The sequence below is a fragment of the Brachyhypopomus gauderio genome, unplaced genomic scaffold (genome assembly GCF_052324685.1).
Source record: "Brachyhypopomus gauderio isolate BG-103 unplaced genomic scaffold, BGAUD_0.2 sc138, whole genome shotgun sequence".
In the NCBI taxonomy this organism is placed as follows: Eukaryota; Metazoa; Chordata; class Actinopteri; order Gymnotiformes; family Hypopomidae; genus Brachyhypopomus; species Brachyhypopomus gauderio.
This window is the reverse complement of record NW_027506959.1, coordinates 221,636-249,559: the sequence shown is the minus strand read 5'-3', so window position 1 is coordinate 249,559 and position 27,924 is coordinate 221,636. Positions and strand designations below refer to the sequence as shown.

At 41.2% G+C, this 27,924-nt stretch overlaps 5 protein-coding genes across 6 annotated transcripts; 3 read left to right on the top strand and 2 right to left on the bottom strand.

Moving 5' to 3' along the window:
• The first annotated feature begins 474 nt into the window (after window positions 1-474).
• Window positions 475-3,819, top strand: arf4a (ADP-ribosylation factor 4a). Its single transcript, XM_076994309.1, has 6 exons — window positions 475-820; window positions 1,293-1,373; window positions 1,801-1,910; window positions 2,823-2,894; window positions 3,074-3,199; window positions 3,593-3,819. Exons 1-6 carry the CDS (start codon window positions 754-756, stop codon window positions 3,677-3,679), a joined length of 543 nt encoding a protein of 180 aa, XP_076850424.1. The 5' UTR covers window positions 475-753; the 3' UTR covers window positions 3,680-3,819.
• Window positions 3,820-4,052: 233 nt separating this feature from the next.
• On the bottom strand, window positions 4,053-7,346 carry pde12 (phosphodiesterase 12). Of its 2 annotated transcripts, XM_076994308.1 has the most exons (4): window positions 7,236-7,345; window positions 6,014-7,148; window positions 5,791-5,869; window positions 4,053-5,710 (listed from the first exon to the last, which is right to left on the bottom strand). In XM_076994308.1, the coding sequence occupies exons 1-4, from the start codon at window positions 7,241-7,243 to the stop codon at window positions 5,274-5,276; spliced, it is 1,659 nt and encodes a 552-aa protein (XP_076850423.1). In that variant the 5' UTR covers window positions 7,244-7,345; the 3' UTR covers window positions 4,053-5,273. The 2 variants fall into 2 exon arrangements, with proteins under 2 accessions (XP_076850423.1, XP_076850422.1); XM_076994307.1 differs by having other exon boundaries at window positions 6,014-7,346.
• Window positions 7,347-7,800: 454 nt separating this feature from the next.
• atp6ap1la (ATPase H+ transporting accessory protein 1 like a) lies at window positions 7,801-16,490 on the bottom strand. Its single transcript, XM_076994317.1, has 7 exons — window positions 16,343-16,490; window positions 13,205-13,245; window positions 12,767-12,855; window positions 12,224-12,465; window positions 11,974-12,024; window positions 11,636-11,879; window positions 7,801-10,439 (listed from the first exon to the last, which is right to left on the bottom strand). Exons 1-7 carry the CDS (start codon window positions 16,441-16,443, stop codon window positions 10,203-10,205), a joined length of 1,005 nt encoding a protein of 334 aa, XP_076850432.1. The 5' UTR covers window positions 16,444-16,490; the 3' UTR covers window positions 7,801-10,202.
• Window positions 16,491-17,841: 1,351 nt separating this feature from the next.
• rps23 (ribosomal protein S23) lies at window positions 17,842-19,024 on the top strand. The gene is made up of 4 exons (XM_076994315.1): window positions 17,842-17,959; window positions 18,372-18,531; window positions 18,614-18,734; window positions 18,831-19,024. The coding sequence occupies exons 1-4, from the start codon at window positions 17,956-17,958 to the stop codon at window positions 18,975-18,977; spliced, it is 432 nt and encodes a 143-aa protein (XP_076850430.1). The 5' UTR covers window positions 17,842-17,955; the 3' UTR covers window positions 18,978-19,024.
• Window positions 19,025-22,175: 3,151 nt separating this feature from the next.
• asb14a (ankyrin repeat and SOCS box containing 14a) lies at window positions 22,176-27,655 on the top strand. The gene is made up of 10 exons (XM_076994320.1): window positions 22,176-22,831; window positions 23,260-23,436; window positions 23,514-23,566; window positions 23,661-23,792; window positions 24,069-24,227; window positions 24,586-24,831; window positions 24,938-25,109; window positions 25,271-25,814; window positions 26,043-26,196; window positions 26,897-27,655. The coding sequence occupies exons 2-10, from the start codon at window positions 23,312-23,314 to the stop codon at window positions 27,073-27,075; spliced, it is 1,764 nt and encodes a 587-aa protein (XP_076850435.1). The 5' UTR covers window positions 22,176-22,831; window positions 23,260-23,311; the 3' UTR covers window positions 27,076-27,655.
• The last annotated feature ends 269 nt before the right edge of the window (window positions 27,656-27,924 follow it).

Sequence of the window (27,924 nt, the reverse complement as noted above, 5' to 3'; positions counted from 1 at the left end):
GCAGAGTGGAGTGGAGTGACTGTCAAAACTTTCTTAGTGAATTGACTAGAGAAAGAAACGTGAAGCATGTGATGTACAATATCACTTCAGACATTTGAAACAAAAGCACGTAACACTCTTAGATCGCAGCCTCGGGACAAACAAATTCGGGGTTCAGAACAAAAACCTTGTATATCTGAAAATATAATTAGATATAGTTAGTGTGAAATATTGTAGTGTCCTTATGAAGGAAGACTCCACAGACCTGATAATTCATCCTCGCTTAAAACAAGGGTTTTCCAGATGTGCTATGAATATTGTCAAATTTTCAGATCAGCCTAGTACTCCAGTCTATTTTGCTTAAGACAGTGAACTGAAAATGATAAATAAACATGTAAATAAAGATTATTATGACTCACTGATTATTGATTTACTATGTAAATCCTTTGTTATAAATGACTAGTGATGTGGCACATGTGACGTAACTTCGGCGAAGGCGAAGCAGCGAGAAGTGCGACGTGGTAGATCACCGAGCTGGAGAAAAACTCAGCTCTGTCCATGTAGCTCCTTTAGAGTGCTCACTGTTAAAATACTGCACCCTTCAGCAGTTCAGCTTAAGATAAACAGAAACCAGATCAGTGTAGGATAGTTTAAGCTAGCTAACGTCTCTCGGACCTGTACGGTAGTTGATGTAGCTCAAGAACCAGCTAACGCGTTAGCCGTCTGCTCTTGATTCATCAGTAACTTTAGCTAACCAGGACGCTGACAGTTAAAATGGGGCTAACGATTTCAAGTGTTTTTTACCGTCTTTTTGGAAAGAAGCAAATGAGAATTCTTATGGGTGAGTAGAAACCAAATCTCAGCACTCAGGAGCAAGTTCTAGTGGTTTCTGCAAGTAACGTTAACGTCGATAACCGACTGGCTGCCCCGCTAGTCAGCTAGCTGCCCGCTCATTGTTTCCCTCAGCCTGGGTGCTACAAGGCTAACGTTGTCGATATAACGGCAGTCTTATCTCTTTACACCGTTTACTTAAAGTTATGTATTTATTTAGTTAGAAGTTTCTTTATTTATGTGTGGTTAATGGGGTTATCCTAGCCAGGGCAGATAAGCTAGCTTTATAGTTACAAGTCCCTGCGCCTCGTTATTGTATTTTGAGTGATGGTATTGGTAGTAGTTGGTCTAAGTTTCATTAATTGTAGTAGTAGCATTTTGATTGATGTTTGTGTGGTTTTCCCCGGACTCTGAGCTAAAAAACCAATCATGAATATATTTATCAGTTGTAGCCGATCTAAATGTTCTTTTCTTTTTTGCAGTTGGCCTTGATGCGGCTGGGAAAACCACAATCCTTTACAAACTTAAACTTGGAGAAATTGTTACAACAATTCCAACTATAGGTTTGTTGCAATGCAGCCCATAACCCAATGTTAAGATAACTAAATGTTCATATGGAAATGTATTTCAGCACAAATTGCCACATTTCAGATAGCTGGTAAACACACTATTAGCTTTTTAGCATGAAATAAATAATAAAATTCTTTGGTTACGATTAATATGACATTTACAATCTTTGTATGCAACTGCCAAAGCTCGTAGACCAGTTTGTAATGCTTTATCAACACAAGCAATTAACAGTACCCCTACTAAAACACACAGTATTTTATAATGCCTTTGGTGAGTAAACAAATAGGAAGTCCTGGAGTGGGTGTGGCACTGTTTTAGCAAGTCCTGTTAATTGGGACTTTCAGATTGAAATGTCATAGCATAACATTATTCTGTGTCGGTGTCAGTGTCTAATCACAAAACGATTATTTGTTTTTGCAGGCTTTAATGTGGAGACCGTCGAGTACAAAAACATTTGTTTCACTGTTTGGGATGTAGGTGGCCAGGATAAAATCAGACCTCTTTGGAGACACTACTTTCAGAACACACAGGTAACCATTTACTGTAATGTTCAAAAAGGGCTATTTGCAATTCTAACATCAGTCCTATGGTATGCATGCGGGACCTCTAGCAAATAAAAACAACACAAAAAAAACACTTGTCTGTTGTGAGACTCCAATCTAAGATAATCCTGATGAATTTTAATCCTGATGTGTTCTGTTAGAGTCTCGATTAATCATAATCATCCCCTTTCACACAGTCAAATCCATGTACATAATTTTGGCCAGTATGCAGCTGTGTTAAATCAAGGGTTTACCATCGTGTGTTTGTTGGGCAAGTCATATCACAACTGGTTTTGTCCATATAATAAAGCCATAGTGCTTGTTACACAAAATGCTATTGTGACGTTTCACTTTCTGCATCATGTTGCACTGTCTGCCTATATTATGACCATCTCTGAATGTGGTTATCCATCCTAAAAAAAAAACAAACAAACTACACCATAGTGGGAAAGACCCTGTGGGAGCCTCTTTATTTGGACAGATGCCCCTGTCCACTGTGTCGTCTGTGATTGTGGTTTAATGGTGAAACTGGTTGTGGCTTTGCAGTGCATCTTGTTTCACATTTTTTGAGGTGGCAGGATGTGGGTATGTGGGGTAATGGGATAGAAATTGGAGAACTGCACCCAGCGCTGAGTCAGTTGAGACGCCAACCTCCACCCCCCCCTCGCCCCCCACCCATTTATGTGTTAATAAATTTAAAAAGGACCTGTCTTGGGTACCAACATGTATTGTCCCATGAATTTGACTTTTCCCTCAAAAGCGTATCAGTGCAGCATCATGTAAGCCGTTGGTGAATACTTCAGGTGTAACAGTGGCCGTTGATGGCACTGGTTGAAGTCAGTACACTCGTACCCTGCAGTTTGGTGCTCATGAGTGTGTGTGTGTGTGTGTCCATCGTAGGGTCTTATCTTCGTGGTAGACAGCAATGATCGTGAGCGTGCACAGGAAGCTGCAGAGGAGCTTCAGAAGATGGTAAGTGCCACGCCCAGCACCAGCCGCCGCAGTCGTACTGGTAACTATGTAATATTATATGGTATATAAATGTAATGTGCTGTTCTGGTTTAAAGCATCTGCCAAATGATGAAAATATAAATGTAATATGAGAAGTCATCTCTTGTGTGGATATAATTAAATTAAATTGTCTTGTGCAGCTTCAAGAGGATGAGCTAAGGGATGCGGTTCTGTTGGTGTTTGCAAATAAGCAGGATTTGCCCAATGCCATGCCCATCAGTGAAATGACAGACAAGCTTGGCTTGCAGGCACTTCGGAGCAGAACTGTAAGTATGCTTAAGAACTGTAAGGGAATCCTCGACAGAGTAACGTGTGTGTGTCTGTGCTTTTTGACACCTGAGTTTTACATATTTAAGTGTTTGCTCCTAATCGTCAGTAACACTCCAGCTTTTAATAAGATATGACTCGAAACAAAACAATACTGACACATTTTCACATTCTTCTAATAACCAACACTCATGCATCCACACCACCTATCCATTTGTATAACTACTGTAATTGGCTTAGTGTAGGGGACTGTTTTGTGATGCAGATGTTACTGAAGTTTGGTTGTTGACTCCCAGATGTAGTGCACCCTATGCTTGAGAGATATGTGAGATGCTTAAAATGTACAGGAATCAGGAATACATAAATAATTTTGACCCCCCACTCCCCAACAGTGGTATGTCCAGGCTACATGCGCCACTCAAGGAACAGGTTTGTATGAAGGTCTGGACTGGCTGTCTGAGCAACTCTCAAAACGCTAAACTGAAATGGTTAATGAAAAAAGGAGGTGAATTTAACAAAGGACATGAACAGAAGGGACGGCGACATGGGACAAGAGGACACTGATTTAGTAGATGACAGAGGGAGACATTCTAATTTGACACTGAATCTACTTTAACAACCCCCCCCCCCCCCCCCCCCCCCCCCCACACACCCCACACACACACACACACCTCCCCTGAATGGGTTGGCTAACTTGGAGTTCCTTTATAATTTCTATAAGGCTTGTGGAATTGTGCCTATTTTATCTTGGAATATGTACAGGAATTATAAAAGGTTCACTTGTAAGATTGCTCGGACATCATTGTTACAGGGACGCACAAGCTTAATACAGTTATGAAGTTTTCCTTGGGCTCCTCCAAGCTTTTTTTGTGTGTCAAAGATGGGAACGTATTTATATTTATACACATTTTTGCTTTGAAATGTCATTCCATTTATTTTCATTTTACCTATTTTAGTTGACATGCATTTTATCTGGATAATCCCACATAATGCTGTTTTAAAAAAATCGATTTTTTGCTATTAAAAATAAATAAATCAAATGGGCATATCTGTTTGGAGAACAGAATGCGTAATAGTGAGTAATTGGTCAGCTGGGTTGCACCTCAACAAATGTGAGTGTTCCAAATCAACTTGTGCCTAGGTTCTAATGGGGAAAAATTACAGTATAAAGGTCTTCATAAAACAATGAACACCTTAGTAGCAATCATTACCCTACCATCCAACAGTCATTTAAAACGCTACATCTTTTAAGGAAGAATAAGAATTGGAAGAATAATGTTTCACTGCTTGTCTTAACTTGGCCTTAATAACTGACCTGCTTAATGCTAAATTTACTTAACTGGCCAATCTGTAAGAAAAGGTCTGTGTTTACTACTGCCTTAAAATATGCTTGTTCTTGCTGTGCTAATGTTTTTGTTGGAAAAGGGTTTTATTTCCAGATAGGATTTACCTAAACCAAGGACAAATATAAATGCTACAAATTTAATACACAGCAAGAAAAGGATCGGCATACACCAGTTGTTGGCATTTGCAATCCTGTGACTTGGTTTTCATTTTTACATGACCCCATTGAAAATTCCTAATAAAGATTAAGAAAAATCTGTTGTGATCTAAGAATTTTTAAGTTGAGAAAATTTAAAATAGACAGTGACAGATTACCATTACCAACACATCCTTAAATACCCTTGAAATTGACAAATTGTCCCTGGCCTTCAAATTACCTACTTTGTGAGAAGCACATCTAATGTAAACAAGCAGTAAAGTGGCAAATGCTTTATATTGGTTTCCTTTTATCCAAACAGTTGTTTTTATAAGACATACAGTGTACATAGCGTTCAGGACCAAACTTTATTTTGATGCATTTCATAAACTAAAAAGGTAGATAAATCTGGAGGAAAAAAAACTACCTTCTTAGTAATGTACATCAGTGATTCAACCAATCAATTATGTAAGCAGCCTCCTTTCCAGAAATTCACATGTCAATACTGGATATGGTGGAAAATGTACACTCCAAAAATTCAACCCGGAAAACTGCACTTGTAAAACCAAAGCAAAGATTGTTTATCAATCTCATCACCATTTGAGGTCACAAACTAAAGCTATGTGGTCAGATGGGTGAGACACGCTTGGAAGTGCTTGGTAAGTGGTGACCTCCTGGTGACTGGGCATAGGGATGACCTGCTCCACCTGCAACGCATGTGAATCTATGAAAATGTAGTCCAGACAACCATGGAAGCCTCCAACATAGTTAGTGTAGGCTGGTTCTCCACATGCACTAGTCAACTGAAAGGGGTTGAGAAGCTCCATTTGGACCAGCTCCTCGGGCCCGTTGGACATCCAGTCACTGTGGTTCTCTGAAACTGAACCCTGGCTTAGCAGCTGAAAGAGCCCAGAGGAGGGTGTGCTGTTGAAGTCTCCACAGAATATCAGAGTCCCAGAGTACTGATCTGCAATTAGCTTCTTGAGATGCTCAAGCACCACAGCCATCTGTATTAATCGGACATTTGCTCCTTTAGATATAAAAAAGAGCTTGTTAATAACAGTGTAAATTTAGGTCATGATGTGATTGAAAAGGGACCAACCAAATTACCTTTGGGATGCCAATAGAGATGTGTGTTCCCAACACACAGGACCTTTGATGGATCACTTACTGACTGAAGCATAGTAACCTTACAACAAACAAGTACATTGGCAAGCATTAGTTATGATGAGCAGTTACACTGACATGTTAAATAATTATGAAGTCCTTCATGAATTACACTAAAACCAGTTTTTTTTTTGGACGGTTAGAACACAATTAAAGTTCGTAATACCTGCAAAGTTGTAGATCTTTGTAGCACCTTCTCTTTCAAGGTGGAATTGGTGGACACTTTATCTAGTAGCGCACTATGTACCGCATCCATTGTCAAGGCCTCACTCAGCATTACATCATGCTGTGAAAGTAGTTTAAACTTAGATCTCGTGTAAAAGGTTGCCAGCCCTTCATGTTGCTTCTCTTTAATCCTGAAGCAACCATCCATGCCAAAGGCATCAAGAGCCGGTGACAGACTGTCAGTGAAAGCTCCTTTGTCTACCTCCTGAAGGCAGATGATGTCAGCATTATATCCAGAAAGCTCTTTCTTTATTAAGTTTTGTCTGTAATCTAGTCCCAGTGCATATGGAGCGCAGTAGGGGTACAGCACCGTTTTTGACAGTTCAGTCTGAGCATAGATGTCAGCTAAAATGTTGTAGGATACAACCCTCACCGTTGAATCGTCAGTGACTTTCTTGGTGTACATGTGTCTGTTGTCAAACGTGCACACCCCCGGACCAGCCTCTACTGTGCCTGCAGACACCAGCTCCTTCGCCATGCCGTATTTAGACTCGTTTCCAGGTGTGCATTTCAGCTTTATCCTCAAACCGATGTCCAAATTGGAAGGTACAAACACACGCTCGCTGCCCGCCTCCACCCAGCAGTCCTCCTCTCCAGACGTGTGCGCGTTGGGAAAACTCTCCTTATACCATTTAAACACGCAGTCTTTTAAATGTCCGAATTCAATTTCGAATTTTGGGCAAACCGGGAAGCCAGAGAGGAGAGACGCAGGTAATTCGGCTGTGGTGAAAGTTGGAGGATTCCGTTCCACCGTGTACTTGGTGTCTCCGACGTGCAGGACCGCTCCGTCCTGCCAGGCGTCGCGGTTCATCGAGTCCTCGGCCACGGAGTCCCCGTTCAGGTACAGCCGCACCACCGGCTCGGCGACATCTGTCGTAGTGTCAGGGGTTTTGTTTTTCTTCGACTTTTTCCCCTTGGACTGCGTCTTGATAATACTGTTGGATATTCTGGCTAAGACTTTCCCGAGCTCTTCTGTCTGGTCCCTCAGCATGTGTTTGTGGCTGCCGTCCAGAGTGAAGGAAATGGTCAGCTTGGACTCCCACGACACACACCTCACAACCGCGCGCTCCATCGTACTGTAAAATCGTCGAATAAATATGTTACTTTGTGCAGATTCCGATGAGAACATACAACGCAAAAACGATCTACTCAGAAATGCGTGCCTCAACATAAGGGCTTGACAGGTAACACCACGACATTCAGCGAGCTGGGGTGGTTACAAGCAACCGGAAGCTTTCTTTGTCGTTTTGCGTCCACGTGGTATGACGTAGTTGGGATACGTAAACGGGGCACGTGTTAGACATCAGCAGATTCCACAGTCTGTTTCGTAAGACATAAGTATTTTTTACCATCTCATTTATCACGCACAAGTATATCATGTATTTAAAACATAAATAATCGGGTAAATATTTGTTTACATTGCAATGACGTAATCTGTTATACGCCATGTGTTTCACGCACGAGGATTTGACGTTAGATGGCAAAGTTTCTTCTTCGTGAACGAGGACGTTCAAGGTTCATACATGCTGAGAAGTTTGTCAGAGTTAAGAACATAACCAAATTTAATTAATTGATTATACGTTAAATGTTCATATCATTCAGATTTATGACACCTTTAGATTGTCGTAATTAGTCAGATAGATCAGGTTAGTAGCTTCTTGGGAATTGACGAAATGATCAAATTAATATCATTATTGAAAACAATGTTCAAGCAAAGGAGATGTTGTGAATGTGCTGCTGGTTTTATTTAACTGAAGAGAAACAAAGGGAGACATTAATTAACATCAATACACCATAGCCAATTTCATACATGTGTAAATGATCAACAGTACAGGCTATTTCCTCATTCAGTATATAATGATTATTCAGAGTATACATTATACAAGGCTAACTATCAGGTTGTGTTATTGAAATGGTCCTAGCCACTGGCATGCTGAATGTTATAAATCAATGTTATTTCCTTTGTGCTTCAATTGATTAGTTAAAATTCAGTAGTTATTACGGTGATACTCATATTCACCTCACAGCTGAAGGCTCAGACCAAAAGCACACACATAATAAGAATTTTAAAAAGAAGAAATTACAAAACCAGAGTAAATGTACAATTTACACAAAAATGCCATAACAACACTATTTAAAAACACATCTCCCAAAAGAGTAGTAGTAATGAATAAAATAACCTATATCAATTTCTGCAAATCCTTGAAGGGAAGATTTGGTATTTGGATACACTTTGGGCTCCATTACATACTGCATAGAATCCATTACTTGATGTTTGTTACTGATATATAAGCATATGTTAATATGTTATTTATTATAGAGTATATTTTCTTATAGAAAAAATTAAACACTGGGGGATTGTATTTCCACATTTTCAGTGTCTAACACAACACGTCATAACTGCTTAATAGTATAGCATAATGTTATGCAAAGTTTGTAAATAAAGTGTCCATATCTTAATTAATCTGGTCCTCACCAGAACATAATGTGCCAAGACATACTATGGCATGAAAATGTGTGTGCCCCCATCTGAAATCCTGAATTAATGCACATTTTGTACATTATATTTTGTCTGATTTTATAGTGTAGTATTGATTGCACTGATTGTAGTAGTATATAGAGCCTGGCAGGAATGTCAACAAAAGTTGAGTGGTAAACCAATAATTAGTGTGAGTTCTTCAGCTAATGACCTGCCTTGATTTGGGTTAGTCCTGTCCAGTCGAAATCTAACTCTGTCCCTTTAAATTAGAGTGAACGTAGCAGCACACAGGTTGTCCAGTCATACACATCATGCCACAGAGAAGGGGGCATTCCTGAAGACCTCAGGAGAATGGGTGTCCATGCCTGTCAGTTTCAGAAAGGTTACCAAGGCATTTCTAAGGCTGTAGGGTTCCACCAAACTACAATCAGACCCATAGTGTGCAAATAAAGAAAGTTTAGAACAATAGTCAATCTCTTCAAGTGTAAGGCCTAAAGTCATCCAGGAAGTTACCAAAACCGAGGAATATCCAAAGAACCTCAGGCAAGCCGTCGCTCAGCTAAGATCAGCGTTCATGACTCAAACATCAGAAAACACTGGGCATGAGATCCAGGGTGCAAGAACAGCAGAGACTGTTGCTAGTCACAAAGTATATAAACACTCATCTCAATTTTGACAAGAAACAAAATGATTTGGGGATTTTGGTGGGTGATTTTGGTTGTGGAAGGGTGATGCTTGGGGATGCTCTGCTACGTCATGACCTGGATGTGGTGCTGTCACTGAGGAACCTATGAATCCTGCTCTGTATCAAAGAATTCTTCAAGATGATGTCAGTGAAGCTGGGGCAACGTGGGATCAGGCAATACAACTGATTCAAAGCAAGCCTACCTGCCAGTGCTTAAAAACAAGAAATTTGAATAGCCTAATCAAAGTTAAGATCCAAACCCAGCTGAGATGGGACAGGACCTCAAACACAGCTAATGCTCCTATACCCACAAATGCTTCATGGAGGAGGTAGCCACAGTTGCTTCATGGCATTGTGAGATACTAATGACCAACTACAGAACCTGCGAGGTTGCTATTATTCCTGCTAAAGAGGGTATCATCATTTATTAAAAGTAATGGGGCAATCACTTTTCACACATGGGAATTGGGTGTTGTACACATAAAATGTGGTTTTGTAGGGTTTGCTTTATGCATTATTAGGGCTTTTTTCAGATTTAAAATCATTCAATGATTCAATCTTGCACAAATTCAGGAATTCAGATGGGGCCAACACGTATTTATGATGCAAATTCAAGATACACCAGATATTGTGCTAATTTGAATTTCATTCAAAAATCTGAAGTTGTCCTTCAGACACCGACTACTTGCAAAGCCACTAGTGGGAAAATGATCAGTAAATGCTGGCAGATGTGAGTCCCGATATCTCCCGATCCACCGCAATGACTGAGCCTGTACAAATCTCGCTGGAATCTGTCTTGGCCTCTCACTGTCCTACCACAGTCCTTTGACGGCAGTAGCACAGTCAGACGCAAAGATCTTCGATCCTGCCATTGCTGGCTCAGACCATACAGGGCACTTGGCCTGGGTTTTCCCCCCTCTGTGGTGGGAGGACCACAGGGCGGGATCGGTACTGGATCCTAGAAGCCTAAAGGTTGTTCTTATCCGTGCAGTCGGCCTCTGTGTTCCGGGGGAAGTACACGGTGGTCTTGTGCTCCTCGTAGCGGTCGATGTGCTTGAGGTGGACGACCATGTGCAGGGCGTAGGCGAGGACGAGCAGCAGAATCAGTGAGGTGATGAGGCCCATGAGGATGGCTGGCGTGAAGAAAGTGCCGCAGTCACTGGCCGCAGAAAACTTGTTGGACTGGACGTTGAAGGCCTGAATCTGGAGAGGGACGTGAAGCCATGATAAACATGAAGGAGTTTCAGCAGTGATTGTATTCTTCATATTTATTGAGGTTGGGTAGAAATGTGATTTTGTAATACTAGCAAAGTTCTGTAAAACATACTATTGATCAATAATAATAATAATGATTTATTCATGCAGCATTTTTTTAAAAGTGTTTACAAAGTGCTTAACCAAGGAGAAGTGCTTTACTGTATAAAATAGGAGTAAATAGAGTGTGAAAAATAAGATAGAAAGCAAAAAACAACAATCCCACCCCCACAAGAAACATATAAACTACATTAATAGATAAGATGCAGGATGTACAGAGGTGAAAGGTTAATTATAGGATAATCTTTTAAGCTAGATCTTAGCCCTCATCTTAAAAGTACCTAGATCATCAAGAGCCCTTTGGTCACTAGGGAGGGAACCCACAGCTAGGGGACTTCATAAGATAAGACTCAACACTCTTTAGTCAAGCAGGAGGTATGACTAGTACATTACTATCAGACGGTCAAAGAGCTCTGGCAGGAAAGCATCTAAAAATCAATCCTATGAGGGACCGAGGCGTGTGACCATAAAGGGGATTGAAGGTCACTGAAAGTAATTTATAAATACATTTTTAAAGACACAGGTATCTAGAGCAGCTGTCGGAGAACAAATCAAAGATGTTCCCTCATCCTCCTACGAGTCAAAATCCTCACTGAGAACAAATCAAAGATGCTCCCTCATCCTACGTGTCAAAATCTGAGGCAATCTGCACATTCTGAAAGCTAAAATTGGAGTAAAACGTGAAGTTGAAGGAAAAATACATTCACTTAGACATATATGATCACTTTTTACATGAAATTCCAAATGCAATTCAAGGAGTCATTTCCATATTTCCTTGCATATTTGCTTCTTCCTTTATCAAGCATAATATTTTCCATGTATTACCAAACAGCTCCCACAGTAGTCTTCAGCTGCATGTCCCAGATAAAACAGAATTTTATATCACATATTTACTGTTTGTTACATCATCTATCCTGCAAATCATGTCTGAGGATTCTCTAAAAAAAACAAACAAACCAAAAATTGCCTTCCTATGCCACGATAGGCTTTAGTGTAATCAGCTAACTCCCTTTACTTGACTTCAGTAATGTCAATACTGGTGCACGTGTCAAGCCTCTGCATCTTCATGAATGCGACATGCTTACCTGGAAGTCTGTGAATGTTATGTGCCAGTTGGCGGAGCTGTCGGCGTTTGAGCTGGGTACCAGCAGCGTGTCATGTTTCTGGAGACTGCTGACGTGTTGGCAGTGGTAGGAGTTGGTGGAGGGAGCGTAGACGTCGGAGGCGTTGAACGTGGCCTCGTGCGACCAGTTGTAGTGGATGTGAACGCTGTCCAGCGTGAACCAGTTCTGTCCCGCTGACTCGTAGAAAGTGTTGGACATCTGTAGTCTGTGTGAAACATGCCACAAACTGCCTGTTATTTCTGTTCTGCGAGGTAATTGTGCCTGAGTGAAGGTGGGAAAATGACACCATATGTACTGACCTGATGGAAAGTCCTCTGAGGTCTTCCACATCTCCAAAGCGTAGATTAAGCCTGAAGACAAATTAGAGCAGGTTAACAATTACGTCTGTACTCTCAGATTTACATCCTTATTAATTTCTTACTGCACCTCATGGATTTCTCACTGAAAATGCAAACTTATGGTAAATCGTTACAACCATCTGGAAATGTTAAACAAGTAATTAAATAAATTTCCAGTAATTCCATGAAAAATAGCAGACAGTCAACGTACACAGCCTTGTCTTTGCTGCAGAACGAGCCCTTGGTGTCCACCGCTGCGTCGGGACCGAAAGCTCTCTCAGTCAGATCCACTAAGGTGTGGTTCCTGTACCTGATGGCCAGCTTCCTGGCCCTAAAGAGGATGCAGGTTTTGCCATTGTGAACTACATTCAGAGGAGAGTAGGGCATAATTCCTGCATACTGCAGCAAACTTCGCCTGCTCTGAGGAGGAGACCGTGGCAGCCGTTCAGGTGCCTGAAAGACACAAGGAGATTAGGTGCATATAGATTTGCCTATTTCACACAGTCAAAAAGTGGGCACACTGTTGAATAAAACAAGCGATTTATTGGAGTTTAATCTTTACATGTGTATTACTTCCTAAAGGAACAGTACTATGCCCAGAAGAGGGAACTGATTTAAGAAAAATGTCATAATTCCTGTAATCTGTCTTCCTGAGACTTGACCTGGGCCTGGGATTAGAATCATCTGGAATGGAGGAGATAGTGGCTCTCTGCTGCCTGCCCAAGGTCACACTGGAACACTGGTAACTCCTCACCTGCAGGGCTCGGCCGAACTGCCCCTCAGCCGCGAACAGTGAGGTCTCCTCCCCATACGAGCGCGTCTGGCTACTGTCAGCAGCTCCATCTGTAGGTTGAAGAGACCCAAGATAAAAGCGTTTTTTTTCTGGCAGCTTCGTCCAAGATAATAAGGACGACACATGGATGAAAGAGGATGACAACTGGCATGTATACATTCTTGGTATAATTTCAATGAAAATTAGTCCAAATAAATGAACAGCCTACACGTTAAATGTTTGATTATGGTAGCTTACAGTAGAGAGTCGTGTATTTACATTCATTTATATAGTGCATATGTTGCACAACAATGCATTAGGTCTGTTGATGTTATTTCAAATTGCTGTGTCAAACAAAATTAATAGGCATAAATAGATCAGAAATTACACTGGATTTCAGCTATGCTCAAAATAACTCACTTTCACTAACTCTGCTGTCTTTGGAAAGTGGATCATCTGAACTGTAGAAGAGAAATGGAAAAATTGTTAAATATGCTTATTTTAGGATCCTTCAACTCAAGGATAATAAAAATTTATTCCATTCATTTAGACACAGTTTAGGGGCTTTAGGTCTCGGCCATGCGTCTCTAGAAGGTATAGCAAGGCCATCTGAACAGCTTCTGATTAGATCAGGTAATTAACTGTTCGCTGAACCAAACCAAACCAAATTCTCTTTCATCCCTCAAAATAAAATAAAATAAAATAAAAAACTTCGAAATCGAGGTTCCACGAAAGATTTATATTGAATATCTATAGGCAGTGATGTCAGTAACGCTTACCACTTTTTTCGGTAACGAGTAATATAACGCGCTACTATTTCCAGTCCAGTAATCAGATTAAAGTTACTTATCCAAATAACTGTGCGTTACTATTTATATTTTCCCTAGTAAAATATATATTTTTGCTTTCTTCTTGGCTCAGTTCTACTTTTGCGTCTGACCGTAGCGCTCGACTCCGCACGCTGCGCGCGACCCTGTGAGAGCGCGAGCACGTTTTACAAGTCATTCTTTGTTGTGTCCTCCCGTAACGATATGTGGTAGTATAAAGAAACACCCCTCAAAAACAGGGGAAGGAACATTTACCTGATGAATTTTAATGTTGCTTTGTGTTCCACGTTTGAAAAGTGCTGGAATTTTGACTAACGTCGCCTACTTTAAAATGCTTGAAATTGTAATGGTATTTCGTTTCACAAGCTGTCTGACTGAACTGGGGTAGGTTTCCCGAAACGATCGTAGCTTCATACGAGGTTAAGAAGTACTTGGCGCTACGAACGTTTCGGGAAACCCACCCCAGTTCGCTTGTATTACGTTTACAAATAAATTTACAAATAATACCGCGCAGCTACACAAACGTAATGTCAGGAGATACTGTAGCGACTCCTACTCCTCACGGCGAGTCTTGCCCTTTAAGTGACACTGGGGGCGGAGCCTGCGCGCGCCAGGGTTGCGTTATCAATAAAGTTTCCCTCCTCGGGATTTTTGGATTAAGCAGTTTCTGCCTCGGTTACCGAACCTGCTTCAATACATTGTTAATGTTAAAAATGCACTTCCAATAAAGTGAGTATTGGAAAAAATTATTTTGCTGCTGAATGTAACTACTAAAGTAACTTGTAATCTAACGTAGTTACTTTTAAAATCAAGTAATATATAACGTAACTAAGTTACTTTTAAAAGGAGTAATCAGTAATCAGTAATCGGATTACTTTCTCAAGGTAACTTAGCCATCACTGTCTATAGGCTATATATGTATATTACAACGAAATGTTTGCAATTCTGAAAAAAGACACTGACAAACCCCACATTTCTGCTTAAACTGTATGGGATACTACTATACAACTGTATGTGATACTACTCTACAATTATCTAATTGTGTAATTATATTACTGGAACCCTATGATCAGATCCGCTCGTTCCCCTCGCGATTTGGAACCTGATGGGAGGAGGTTATGGCGCGCGACCTGTGAAGCTGCGCCTATATCTGCATTTTGGCTCATCGCGCTAAATAAAATCTCAGAATATAAGTTTTAAAGCCAGCAGCGTACAGAATCAACATTTCCATTTGTTAAGGTTTCATAAATACAGACCAAAATTGTCACTTGTGTGTGACAGCTCTGAAATGCAAACACCCCCCCCCCCCCCCATTGAGCAGATGTTGTCAAGTAAGCAGATTTGTTATTTGCCTGGAATCCTAGTGATTACCGGCTAATTTAACATTTGTTTTACTGTTTTACTTTTGTTTTTAACATCATACCTTCTTCTTGCAATAACAACCTAACTACTAATGAAATGGTGGATTACACTGAATATTGGGATAACACTTAGGCTAAGTGGTATTGATATGAAACCTTATATCTATCTATGCCATTTCGATAAGGAATGCTATACGACTATGAGGTACCCTAAAATGTACGTTAGTTTTTGTTTTACATAAAACCAAAAGTACAAAGAAATTCACATAAAGGTGTATTTCTCATTACATATATTGAAATGTTATGACACAGATTGTCACAGTGAATAATGCCTGATGATAAGCAAGTCTGTAATAGTTTTAACTTTGGATTGCGGCGCAATTAAAAAATAATTTAGCTACATTTAATTCAGCTTTGTGCGCCATCTGGTGGATAACGAAAAAACAACGCTTCTGCCATCTTGTTGAAACACCAGAATTGGTCGCCCTAATTTTCAGCAAAAAGTTGTAGCTTGATCAATAACTATATATTATCAATATGGTCAGCAATGTTTCATACAACTATAAGTAGGTACGAGATTATATCCGCTATCTACTGTTTTCAAGATGTTTCTACCAAAGTTAGCTTCTGTATCCAGGCTTGTAAGCGATTAAGATGGTGCATCATTAAAGACTGATTCTGTGTTATTATACCATGGTCATTTTAGAAACAAAACATATTATTGCTGACGATAAACATTTATTTACAATAGTGAATAGGCATACATTAAAACGTATTAAAAATCTTAATCTCATTCATATGTACAATGCAAAAATGTATATAATGGGCTAAATCACACAGAAAAATGAATTCCTGGAACATTGTTCACCTTAGCATCCCCGCACCAACGGCATGTCCCACGCGCCACCTCGCGAGGATTTAAATCAACTGGACCATATTGTGCAAAATTCCCTAATTTCCAGATGTGTACCAAATATTACGACGTCTCCTACCTGACACAAATGATCTCTGCGTGTCTATTTTCTAGGACCAACTATGGATTCACACTATAAGTGGAGCATTCAAACTAACAGCGATGGATTTTCTCTTGTGTTTCACTGACAGAGCCTAGTTCAGTTTCATTGCAGATAGTCTATATATGTGCAACCCACGAGACAAAGGGTTGTAGCCACAAGGTGTATTAGTTTTAAATGCCAGCTTGCCACTGAATACAGATCTACACGACTTTAGCCATATAACTAATCTTTATGTTTTTTTCTTTTATATCCTAGAATGTCACCGCGAGAGCACCGTTTGACGCGCTGCATCTTTTCACGCACTTAATGGAGTGTTCTTTTGTTGATGGAGTTAAAATTGAATCATTTACCTACCTTTTTTCAACAGTCGTGTTTACTTGTTCGTAAGACGATGAGATTTGCAAGAAAATAAATGAAAAAATCGCAAAAGACACCGGGCGCTTCTGTGCTGCCATGTATACGTTCAGACGCGCTTGGCACAGCTGATGAGACTGCTGCTTTATTATTTGCCCCGATAACAGCCAAAACCTCAGCCTGATGATTGGCGTAAGTAACAGCCAATAAACACTCGGTAGCGAATGATCTAGCAGCAGCGCCACACCCGTTTGCAAAACGTGCTGATACGGTGATACACAAACAATAAACATGCATCCTGAGCTTACGTGCCCCCCCCCCAAAAAAAGAAATTACCTATAAACTCAACAAAACAATGCGTGTTGATTTAACTGTTATTTAAAAATTTATTATGGCAAATTATTAAAGTGTGTTTTGACTCACCTGCTGATCGGGGGGAATGACATAGGTTGTATAGCACATTGTTCTTGCAGTAGTTCGGCTAATTTACTTAACGAGCGCGCGAGCTCTGCGGAGATCTGAAATGTCTCTGCCTCGTTGTGGAACAGAAGAACAATCTGCGCGAGCGTGTGAATAATGTATCACTGTAGTCAGTTGAACAATTCACTAGCACAACTATGTGTATAAAAAGTAACAATAAAAAAGAGACAAAACTTAACTACGACGCTGTCTCATATCATCCAGTCAACATACTAACAATACTACTACTACTACTACTACTACTACTACTACTACTAATAGTAGTAATATTCGTAGTAATTTTGTTTTTACTTTACATATTTATTTTTGATCATTTTGGTGAGGCTGTATATCGCCATACTCTGGGATGCTCTGAGGGAAAGTTGCATCTTAGTCCCCAATTATTCATAACTCTTCTTTTCCATTACTCTTCTTCCTTCTTTTTGTCTTTATTATTATTATTTTCTTCATATGATAATATTTTCTTTATTGAGTTTCAACAGTGTTCTTAATAGGAACAGCCAAAGCCGGAGTGGCTAATCGGGAGATTCGGGAGGATTCCCGATGGGCCGGTTCATGTTAATCTCTAGTTTGGGCCGATTGGGAGGGAAAAATAATTTTGGGCCGGATTTGGTCATAAAACTCCCGAGCTGAAAAAGTGTCCCACTCCGGCCCTGGGAACAGCATATATCGTATTATATGCTTAATGAATATGGTATAACATATTCATAATACAAATTGTAGTATAGCATATTCACTCCTTCTGTGATTTATTTCGACTTAACCTATTTGAATTAAGCATAGTTCTGTAGTAGCTTTAAAATATCTGAATTATTTAACTGTGCCAAAGAAAGTGGATCAAAGGATCAGGATCGTCCGCGTTCTTAAAGGCGCCCCCAAATAATGTGTATGCTATGAAAAATTATGTGGAGGAAGCGTTTCCCACCAAACTACAATTTCTGTAACTGCAAATTTTAAACGCATCATTAAAAATAGGCAGCACCTGTACTGTTATATGGGGAAATATATTTCTAGCAAACGTATTCTCTTTTAGAACTGGAATTCACATAGACACCTATGAGGTCCTCGCAGAAGATATTTTCGCAAAGAATTGTGGGCTCTCTCTTTCCTCCCCCGACTCGAATCCTTGAGAAATGGGTATGTGTGACGCTCGCCTTTAATTCGTTATAAAACAGTCGTGTCGGGTTGTTTTGTGCTTCTTATCGAGTCTTCGCGAAACATAGACCTTTATTGATCGGAATGTCCGCGAACCGTGTACACGATGCGTAGCTAAATCGTTTTATTCATTCGTAAGTGTAGGACAACGTGGAGCGCCACCACGCCATTGCTGCCGTATCGTTTCCTCCGCTGCACTAGTGGCGGGGCGGCCCTGCCAGCTACAGTGAACATGTCTGTTTATTAAATATGTTTCACGATCACAACTCGATAATTAACCGGACATAGTTAGCAGGCTTGCTAAGTTGCCGTTTAGCGAGCTACGCGGGGCTGGTTGAGGTGTCCGCCCGCATGTGTGTATCGTGTCTGGCTGAGTGATGTCGTGTTTCTTCAGGCAAGTGTCGTGGATTACGTACCGCCAGGAAGCTGCGGGACCACCGCCGCGAACAGAAGTGGCATGATAAACAGTACAAGAAGGCCCACCTGGGTACAGCGCTGAAGGCCAACCCGTTCGGAGGAGCGTCCCACGCCAAGGGAATTGTGCTAGAGAAAGTGTAAGTGTGAGCTCCGGTGTTGTGCGCATAAAAGTAACGGAGTCTTATCCAGATAACCAGACGCCTCCTGTTCTCCTCACAGTGGCGTGGAGGCCAAGCAGCCCAACTCCGCTATTAGGAAGTGCGTCAGGGTGCAGCTCATCAAGAACGGCAAGAAGATCACCGCTTTCGTCCCTAATGACGGTTGCTTGAATTTCATCGAGGTAAGATTGGTATACCATGTTTTGCCAGGGTCATTAAATGCGATTGACTATTGTTTACTTGAGCTGAACAGCCTGTTCTTTTTGTGTACCTACCAGGAGAACGATGAAGTCCTGGTGGCAGGTTTCGGCCGGAAGGGTCATGCTGTGGGCGATATCCCAGGTGTCCGATTCAAGGTGGTGAAGGTGGCCAACGTCTCCCTCCTGGCCCTCTACAAAGGCAAGAAGGAGAGACCCAGGTCATAAATGCCATGTGTCCAATGTAACACAATAAAGTTTTTCAATTACATAAATGTTTCCTTTTTTATTTACCATGTGTTCTTATTTCCCTGTGCTTTTATGCATTTAAATTCCTTTGCAGTAAATCCTACCAGTATTACCTTTTGTTTTTTAAAGTTGTGCGTATAAATTTTGCTCGGTTTTGTAATGTAATCTTGGTTGCACCTGACTGGTAAATATTGCTAAAAGTTTCAAGGCCTGTGTTCTAGTAAACCGTAAAGCATCCGTTATGCCCTAAAATTTAAAGGTAAATGCACCTTAAAGCAGTTTATTTAATCTTGTTCTGCTTTTTACTGTGTGATTAATATTCAGAGAAAAATGACACTTTCCACTTATTTAAAAGTCAGCTGTCTGTACGTCACAAAATATTCCATGTTAAAAATTTAAAAGAACATGACAACTTAGCATGGTCTACTGCCTCATTAAGAACTAAAAACTTCTAAATTTTCTTTTACAATATTTTGACTAGGTTCATGTTAAATTTTATTGCTCACTTATTCACCCAATCTTGATTAAGTTAATTAAGTATTAGAGGGTGCATGTTATCAAAGACAATCTGTTTTTCCACTCTCAATGAAAAAAGCTGCACTGTGTTAAAGTAAGCAGACCCTGCAGTACAGGGACTCGAGAACAGCAGCACCCACCTTTAGTGCAGAATAGAAGACCCTTCTGCTCACTGTCTTTGTTCTTCAGTAAATATATCTCTTGACATTAAGCCATTTTAACATTTTTTAAATGTTCATGGCACACATTAAAGATGTTTTCGTTTATTCTGCATCAGGACTTGTACATTTATAGCTGTAAATTTCACAAGTGATTTGATGGTCTATTTTCAAGTAAGGATACATTCTTAAAATAATGAACATAAATATCTTAATATCAGCATATATTTGCTCTAAAAGACATTCTGTCTTAAAATTATTTTTTACAGGCCTGGAGTACCATCCACATTCATGCAAAATCTAAATATTGCACTATAACTGTTTAAAGGGTTTAAACGTAATAGCCAAAGTGCTACAAAGAAGCTTTTAAAGTACCTATGCACAATTTTTGTCTTCAAATAGGCTAACTTGGATTTCCTTAAAACACTATTTCAGCTATTTAGAAACACAATGTTCACCTTTTGCTTAAGGTCACTGAATCCATCTTTGTAAGTTACTGGAAATCAGATAAATGAGTGCTTGATTAGTGAAAAGAGACAGTAATGCCAGCAGCATGGTGTGGCAGTATGACGTTGGCCAGCTTCCCGCCGTGTGTGTGTTAAGCCAAGTTACCACAATATTCTCTGCTGTGCTTCATTATAGAGTCCAGACGGCCTTTAAAATCAGAGCCAGAACAGGGCTGGTGTAATAATAGAAATTGACCACATGGGATTGAGGACACATTCATGGCAACAAAAAAATAAAACATTTATCAATTTGCCTATTAATTTGTACAGGTTGATTGTGAATATTCTTTGCTTTTATTTATGCAAATTTGAATGTTGGTTTATTGGTTATTACTTTTTATTTAACCTTTATTTTTTCCTTAAGAGCAACACTCATTTTACAAATACACCCGTGCCTCTGGTGCTCATCATGTTTGTTTCCTCTCATTTGTTTAATTGGTGCTACTGTAATTGCTTGGTGTTTTGAATCCCTTATAAGGCTCCATATGGTCAATGCACCTTCAAGCAAGCCTGTCCGTCACTGTTGTAATGAGGATGTTTGTCCGGGTTTGCTCATTCTGGTTGTGTTCAGCCTTGCGGGCTCTGAGGTTTCGGGGGCAGCTGTCTGTGTTTCTGGAACACTTTCTGTCGAGTGTTTGTGGATGTGAAAATGCAGCTCTCTGCTTGGTCAGTCTCATCTGAATTTTCTTACTGATTGGTAGTGCTTCCTCCATTCAACAGATTATGGCCAACTGGACATTAACACAATATTTAAGCCGTGTCAGGAGGACAAATTAAAGACATTGCTATAATTGATTTAATCAGTCTGAATGATTTCTTTAGCTGTGGAGCAAAAGTTACCCACGTGTCCTCTGTTCAATTGCTTCCCCAGACTCAGGAGTAATAAGCCTTCTCATTATATGCATCTGACTCAGAGTTCGCCCAGCCAGCTCAGAGTAATGTGTGATAATGTTGCTGCATTGCATTATGGTGATCCTCCACTTAGTGATTCAGCCATGTTTTAATATCACGCCCAGCAGGGCATCTAGGTGAACGCCTCCCAGCAATCAGACTGGTGTGATGGGACACATCAGCCATAAGCTGCCTGAGTACACCTGGGCGTTTGTGTGTGTGTGTGTGTGCATGTAAGAAGGGAGATAGGTAATGAAAATGAAGCGGTATGATCTTAAATCATACGATGTTCTGACAGTGTGAGTAATGTGATGGAGTAGATAGGAGTAACAAAATTATAGAGCTATTGTTTTTTTGAGGCAAGATACAGCAGAGTTCCACTCGGAGCGCCCTCTGGAGGCAGGAATGAGCAACAACGTACGTGTTCCTGTGGGGTTTCAATGGATGGAGAAACAAAAGAGGCAAAAAAGACGCAAGTGCAAGAAGTCAATGAACAGGTGATTGGGAGTGGGGTAGGTACGGTGTGTGTGTGTGTGTGTGTGTGTGTGTGTGTGTGTGTGTGCGTGCGTGTGAGCGAGCGAGCGCGCGCGAGAGAGAGAAAGAGAGGGAGTGTCCTCCAGGAGGTGCCTGGGCACTGTGACACATACATTGTAATACACACAGAAAAGTGTTCTTAATATGAGGTGGTTGATGTTTTGGCCTAGTTTAACCTGAAATATATTTACATCACTTCCTTACAAGTCAATTCAACAATTTTATTGCTTTTTCTGCACACCAAAAGCCTGAAGAACAGCTGTGTTTTTGACTAGCGAGTTTTAGCTACTGTTATTTTTTTCATAATTAAGTTGTAGAACATATCAAATCAATTCAATACAAATCCAAGATGTCGCATGCTGTTCTAAAAATACTTCAAACATTCTGCTGTTCAAATGAAACAGTATAATCTGGTACTCTGCTATATATTTACAGATGCCATTGTTAAACCTTGATGAACTGGAATAGGTGTGTTCGATTAGGGTTGCAATGACAGTTCTCATTAAAACCCCCACGAAAGCCCTTTAGAAGAATCTTTCAGTGACACCTGTAAACCTAATGCTTCTTTCCAGAGGCAGCTGAGGACACCTGCCATCACTTTGACAGCCCTATGCCGTCCTACAGCAGATCCATCAGCTCGGCACATCTATTAATCTGCCTTTGTGACCTTCACTTAGCTGCTTGTCAGACACAACCAAACGTCTGTGAGCCCACACCAGATCACTGATGCATTTGAATGGGAATTGTTTGCATAGTTGTTTATTTAGATATTTCCTATATTTCCTCACCTTTCTCTGATCTATCTCACCTATGTAGTTACTGTATCTCTCACTTATATCATCTATGCACCTATCTCTCACCTATCTCACCTATGCTCCTGTCTCTCACCTATTTTACCTATGCATGGAACCGAGTCCTGAGGGAACTTCCTCTTCATCTTCCCTGTCACTAATGTTTACAGCATTAGCTAAAGCTTTAGCCACTATTTTTGCCACCTTGGCTTTTGCACTGATGCAGCGTAATTGTACCTTGTTCTCGGCACCAGGACTTCATTCTGGGGACATGGGGGGAAAAGTGTGTCACAGGGCCAGGTCCCAGGCCTCAGTCTGTCTCATGATCAGATATTTATAGCAGGGCCATGACATAAATAACTTAGCATGCAGTTCAGAGGTTCCCTGCCTGCAACCTGTCACCAGACGTGAATGCGGTATCGCTCTTTTGCTAAAAGGTAATATAAGCTTTTGTCATTGGGGATCACTGCTGTTGGATGTTGTAAGCAAGGGGCGAGTAATGTTTACTTTTGCAACTGGTAGCCATTGAATGGGTTTTGCATTATCGGGTTGTGATTTTTTCTGCTAAAGTTTGTTTACAAGCATAAGCATGTTGAAGGAGAGGATTTGTTTCATGTCTTGTATAAGCTCAGGTTCACCCTTATTTGTATTGTGTTGTAAATCAAAACGTGATTGGTGATAAATTGATAAACGTGAACAGATGTAATTGATTAATTACCTTCATGCATATTTCTGAAAAGGTTGCACATCAGGAAGAAACACTTGAGTTAGAGTTCAATGGACATGTTTGACAAATGATTTGTATCTCATGTTTGTCAAATGATTTGTATCTCATGGTTGACAATTAAGGTGTTTTGGGGTTAAGACTTTCATTACAGAGGGCTAAATAACTACTGGCTGGAGTTCAAGACACTATTATGGATTTTGAGACATCTGAAGGGATTTTTGATGAAGACGTGGCAACTCAGTACATGATAGAACAGAGTATTCTGCCAAGCAACAAGATCGAGTTCAAGGACATATTTTCTGAAGATGGATGCAGGTAGAAAGTGTGACCTTACTAAGCATTATTGAAAGCTTTCTCACTGCTTTTGTCCACAAAAATACACCTGTCTACAGGATCTTACAGAGTAGTCCAGAGAGAGACAAAATCAGCAGTGCCATCAAAAGAGGTGAGCCCCAGAGAGGGTCTTTTTTTTGGATTTACAGCAGGTGCTTGTATTGCACAGCTAATCTGGTGGTTTTGTGTTGCTAATTGGATGTCAGGTGATGTGGAGTCTCTTCGTAAGCTCACGACTCACCGGTGTGCCTTCTCCGAGGTGGACAATGCCGGCCACATTCCCTTACACGACGCAGCCATGCAGAATAACCAACACATTCTAGAGATCACTTTCACAGGTCTGCAGGGACACCGCCATAGTCCTGTTGTTCCGTTCCACTTCTTGTTTATATCCAATATAAGTGAATGCAATACACGCAATGATGAAAATCATTTCACATTTCAGTTGTTTAAAAAATATTCTCACAGTTGTGAGTATGCATGCTGTGAGTATAGTATTGGGTGTACGTTATAATAAAAATTATATACTTTTTCATTCTGACAGTTGCTATGTTACACAAGCTAATTTTGATGTCTGTGGATTGACATATTGTGTGTGGATTGTTTCATCACAGCATCACCCACAGATGCTAAGTTGAGAAAAACACATCGGGGGAAGACTGCCCTCTTCCTAGCTGTAGAACAACGTCTCCTGGATAATGTCTGCTACCTACTGGACAACGGAAGCAGTCCAGACTGTCTAGACGGCGAGGAGGACACTCCCCTTTTTGCAGGTCAGACAAAAATGCACAAAAAGTTATTTCAGTGGGATATTTCCTTTTCACATTTATTTCTCATGCGCACAAAGTGAGAGACAGTTGTACATTGAAATGGTTGTGTGAGATTCAGGTGCTCTACAGCTCTACAAATACAATATATACGTAAAATGGGATGAAAGCCATGCAGAGACATGCAGAGCACACAGGACGCAAGAGAACATGTTCAGGTTTTATGGAAACAAGTTCGTTTCCCGACTTTGGACACTGTAGTCTGTGTAGTGTGTACCTGACAACAGTAGTTAGAAGATGCATTCCTGTAAAGATGTCTTTGTTTTTAATTATTTTCGCCCAAAACATTCGTACATTTCCACAGCTATAAGAAACAACCACTACGACATGGTGAAGCTCCTGCTCTGCTTCAAAGCCAAAGTGGACCAGAAGGGGGCGCACTGCCGGACGGCCCTGCACGAAGCCGCACGCCTGGGCCTCACGGACATGGTGGATCTGCTGCTGCAGTCTGGGGCCCACCCCGACCCCAGGAGCACCTACGGCCTCACCCCTCTGGCTCTCGCCGCACAAGGGGGTCACCTGGAGATAGTTCGAGCTCTGCTCCACAAAGGTCAGACACCCTTGCGTGAACATTGGGCACTACAGTTCATCTGGACTACATTCTTTGACATGTAGTTGCTGCCAGTAAGGTCTCAGTCTTGATATCTGGCTTTCAGGAGCTGATGTGGAATCCCAGGCTCAAGACAGCGCCACTATCCTTTTTGAGGCGTCTGCGTCTGGCAACCCTGATGTCATTTCTTTGCTGCTAGAGTACGGCGCTGATGCAAACACACCAAAACACACAGGGCACCTGCCTATTCACAGAGTGGCCCACCGCGGACATGAGAAGTAAGAAGCATGTCTTCAACATAAAACATATTTAATAATGATTTATAATTTAATAAAATATGTTTAAGTAAAACATGTTTAATGTTTTAAAACCACCTCAAAGTAAAATTCCAGTACATGCATTTGGGTTAGGGATTTGGAGCCATGTTTCTCTTCGTCAGGGCCCTGGCTATCCTGATCCCAGTGACCACCCAGGATGCCGTGGACGAGAGCGGCATGAGCCCCTTACACTCAGCGGCCGCTGGCGGCCACACGCGGTGCCTGCAGATGCTGCTCGCTGCCGGCTACGACCCCAACTTCATGCTGGACCCGTGGGTGCAGCGCAGCTACGACGACCGCCGCAAGTCGGCGCTCTACTTCGCCGTGTCCAACGACGACGTGCGCTCCGCCAGGGCGCTCCTGGAGGCCGGCGCCATGCCCAACCAGGACCCGGTCAAGTGTCTGCAGGTGGCGCTGCGGCTGGCCAACTACGAGCTGATCGACACGCTGCTGAGGTACGGCGCCAACGTCAACTACTTCTGCCGCGTGAACACCACGCACTTCCCCTCGGCACTGCAGTACGCTCTCAAGGACGAGGTGGTGATGAGGATGCTCTTCAACTACGGCTATGATGTGCTTCTGTGCTTCCACTGCCTGTACGGGGACAGATCTCACGTGCCTGATGACTACGAGGGCTGGAGCAACACCATCATTAAGGACACGGCGGTAAGGGAATGCCACTCCTCCCCTTCCCCAGCGGAAGATCTAGGATTCAGCATCTAAATTCAAAAACAGTGACTGTAGAAGAGAGGAAGCGATATCATGATCATGAGGAATCCATTAACCACCATTTTCTGTGACCCCTAATTGTCCTGTAGATTTTGTTGATCGCTGCTCTTATCGTTGTTGTGCGGGACACATCCCCGCGTGTTTTCTTTCGATCTTACCCTGCAGTTCTGTGAAGTGATAACCGTCAGCTGGTTGAAGGACCTGGCGGGTCGTGTGGTACGCATCATGTTGGACTACGTGGACCATGTCAAGTTCTGCTCTAAACTGAAGGCAACACTGATGGAGCAGTCACAGTGGACAGAGATCTGCAGGATTCAAGGTGTGTAGCGTAAAGGATGTGAGTGTTACAACATATATAGTATGACACAAACACACACACACACACACACACACACACACACACACACACACGCTGTTCATTAGTTCATCATTAGTTCATATACAAGAGAACAAAATGATAGATCTAGTGTCGATTCTAGAGGTCACTTTTGCACCTGGTATCTGCAAATTCCACCTTGTGGACTAGTGCTTATATTTACAATATTTCATTGGCTTGGTGCCAAAGTATGCTGCCTTATCTCTGCAACATGGCAGCATGGACATGTTTGGCTGGTCTGCTGCTGATGGCACTAACTGGCAGTGAGATTGCAGTCAGCAGAAGCACCGCTGTGATTTATGAAGTGTGCAGAAACATTGTAACTGCTCAGGCCTAATGCTTCAATTCTCAGTAATCCGAATTGAAACAACCTAAACCATTTAAGGGTTTTTTCAGGGCTAAAAATAAGTGTTGGGGTTTTCAAAAACTGGAATGTTCCTGAATGGCCATGTCTATCATCCCACCTCAACCAATCTGAGCATGTTCTCTGAAGACAAAAAAACCCCACTATTCTGTACTAAAACAAAGTACAACTTTAATTAAGACTATTCGTTTGTCCTGTCCCTTATTGTTTTGTGAAATGGAGAGGGACAGCAAAAATTGTGCCACAGTGCATTTGCTTACTGTATCACGCATCCTTCAGAGAACGCCCGCTGCCTGCAACACCTGTGCCGGCTGAAGATCAGGAGGTGTATGGGGCGTCTGCGCCTCAGAGCTCCAGTCTTCATGAGCTTCCTGCCTCTGCCGCACCGCCTCAAGGAATATGTCTTATACCGAGAGTATGACCTCTATGGACAGAAGTGCCAAGGTCAGTCCAAGTGACGCGGGGACACACACAGGCGGATAAGATCATCGGACTGTTTGGAGCCTTCTTCACTTGGACTGTCCTCTTCTAAGGAGGACGATTTGGCCATCTGATTGGTTAAGCTATTGAGAAATGTGTTTACATTGTGTCATTAGTGAATATTTTTAAGTGGATTATGTACACATAAAAGAGATGTAGATTAGGGTATTGTGAGATTAATTCTGTTTTCATTAGCATTTTTTTACATTCTTAGCCATTCACTCTATGTAAAATTAATCACTGAACTAATAAGATCCACCTCTGTGTGCAATAACACATATGCCACAACTATGTCACTACCATATCAGTGTCACCATCATGCCTGGACAGAGAAAGACTGAGGAATTGCGCAAGCCAACAAATCGTGGACTTGTAAAATGCCACTGCGTGACTGATTAACCTAATAAAGTGGTGAGCGAGTACAGGAACATTGCAGGTGCTTCTAAATAATTTTGTAGCAATGGGGAATACTCACAAACTATTAATTGTGTGTTCATATGCCAGAACTATTTTGCAAAAGAGATTAAATTACTTTTGGCTTTTTGATCGTCTATTTCATATAAGTAAAATTACGTGTCCTTTTCACATTTCACTTATGTATATTAAACAATTCGATTTTTGATAAATAGTAGTTTAATTTGTACATTTTATCATAGTTCGGAGCAGTACTTGCTAAGAGTAAGCATTATTCATTAAATATTACATGTATACATGTTCTCGTACATGGATATATATGCAACTTCTGGTTTGCCTTGTTGTAGTCACAGATCGAGTCTTTTATCTAAGATCCCGAATATTTCGTTCGTAGGTTCATTTATAAACAATCA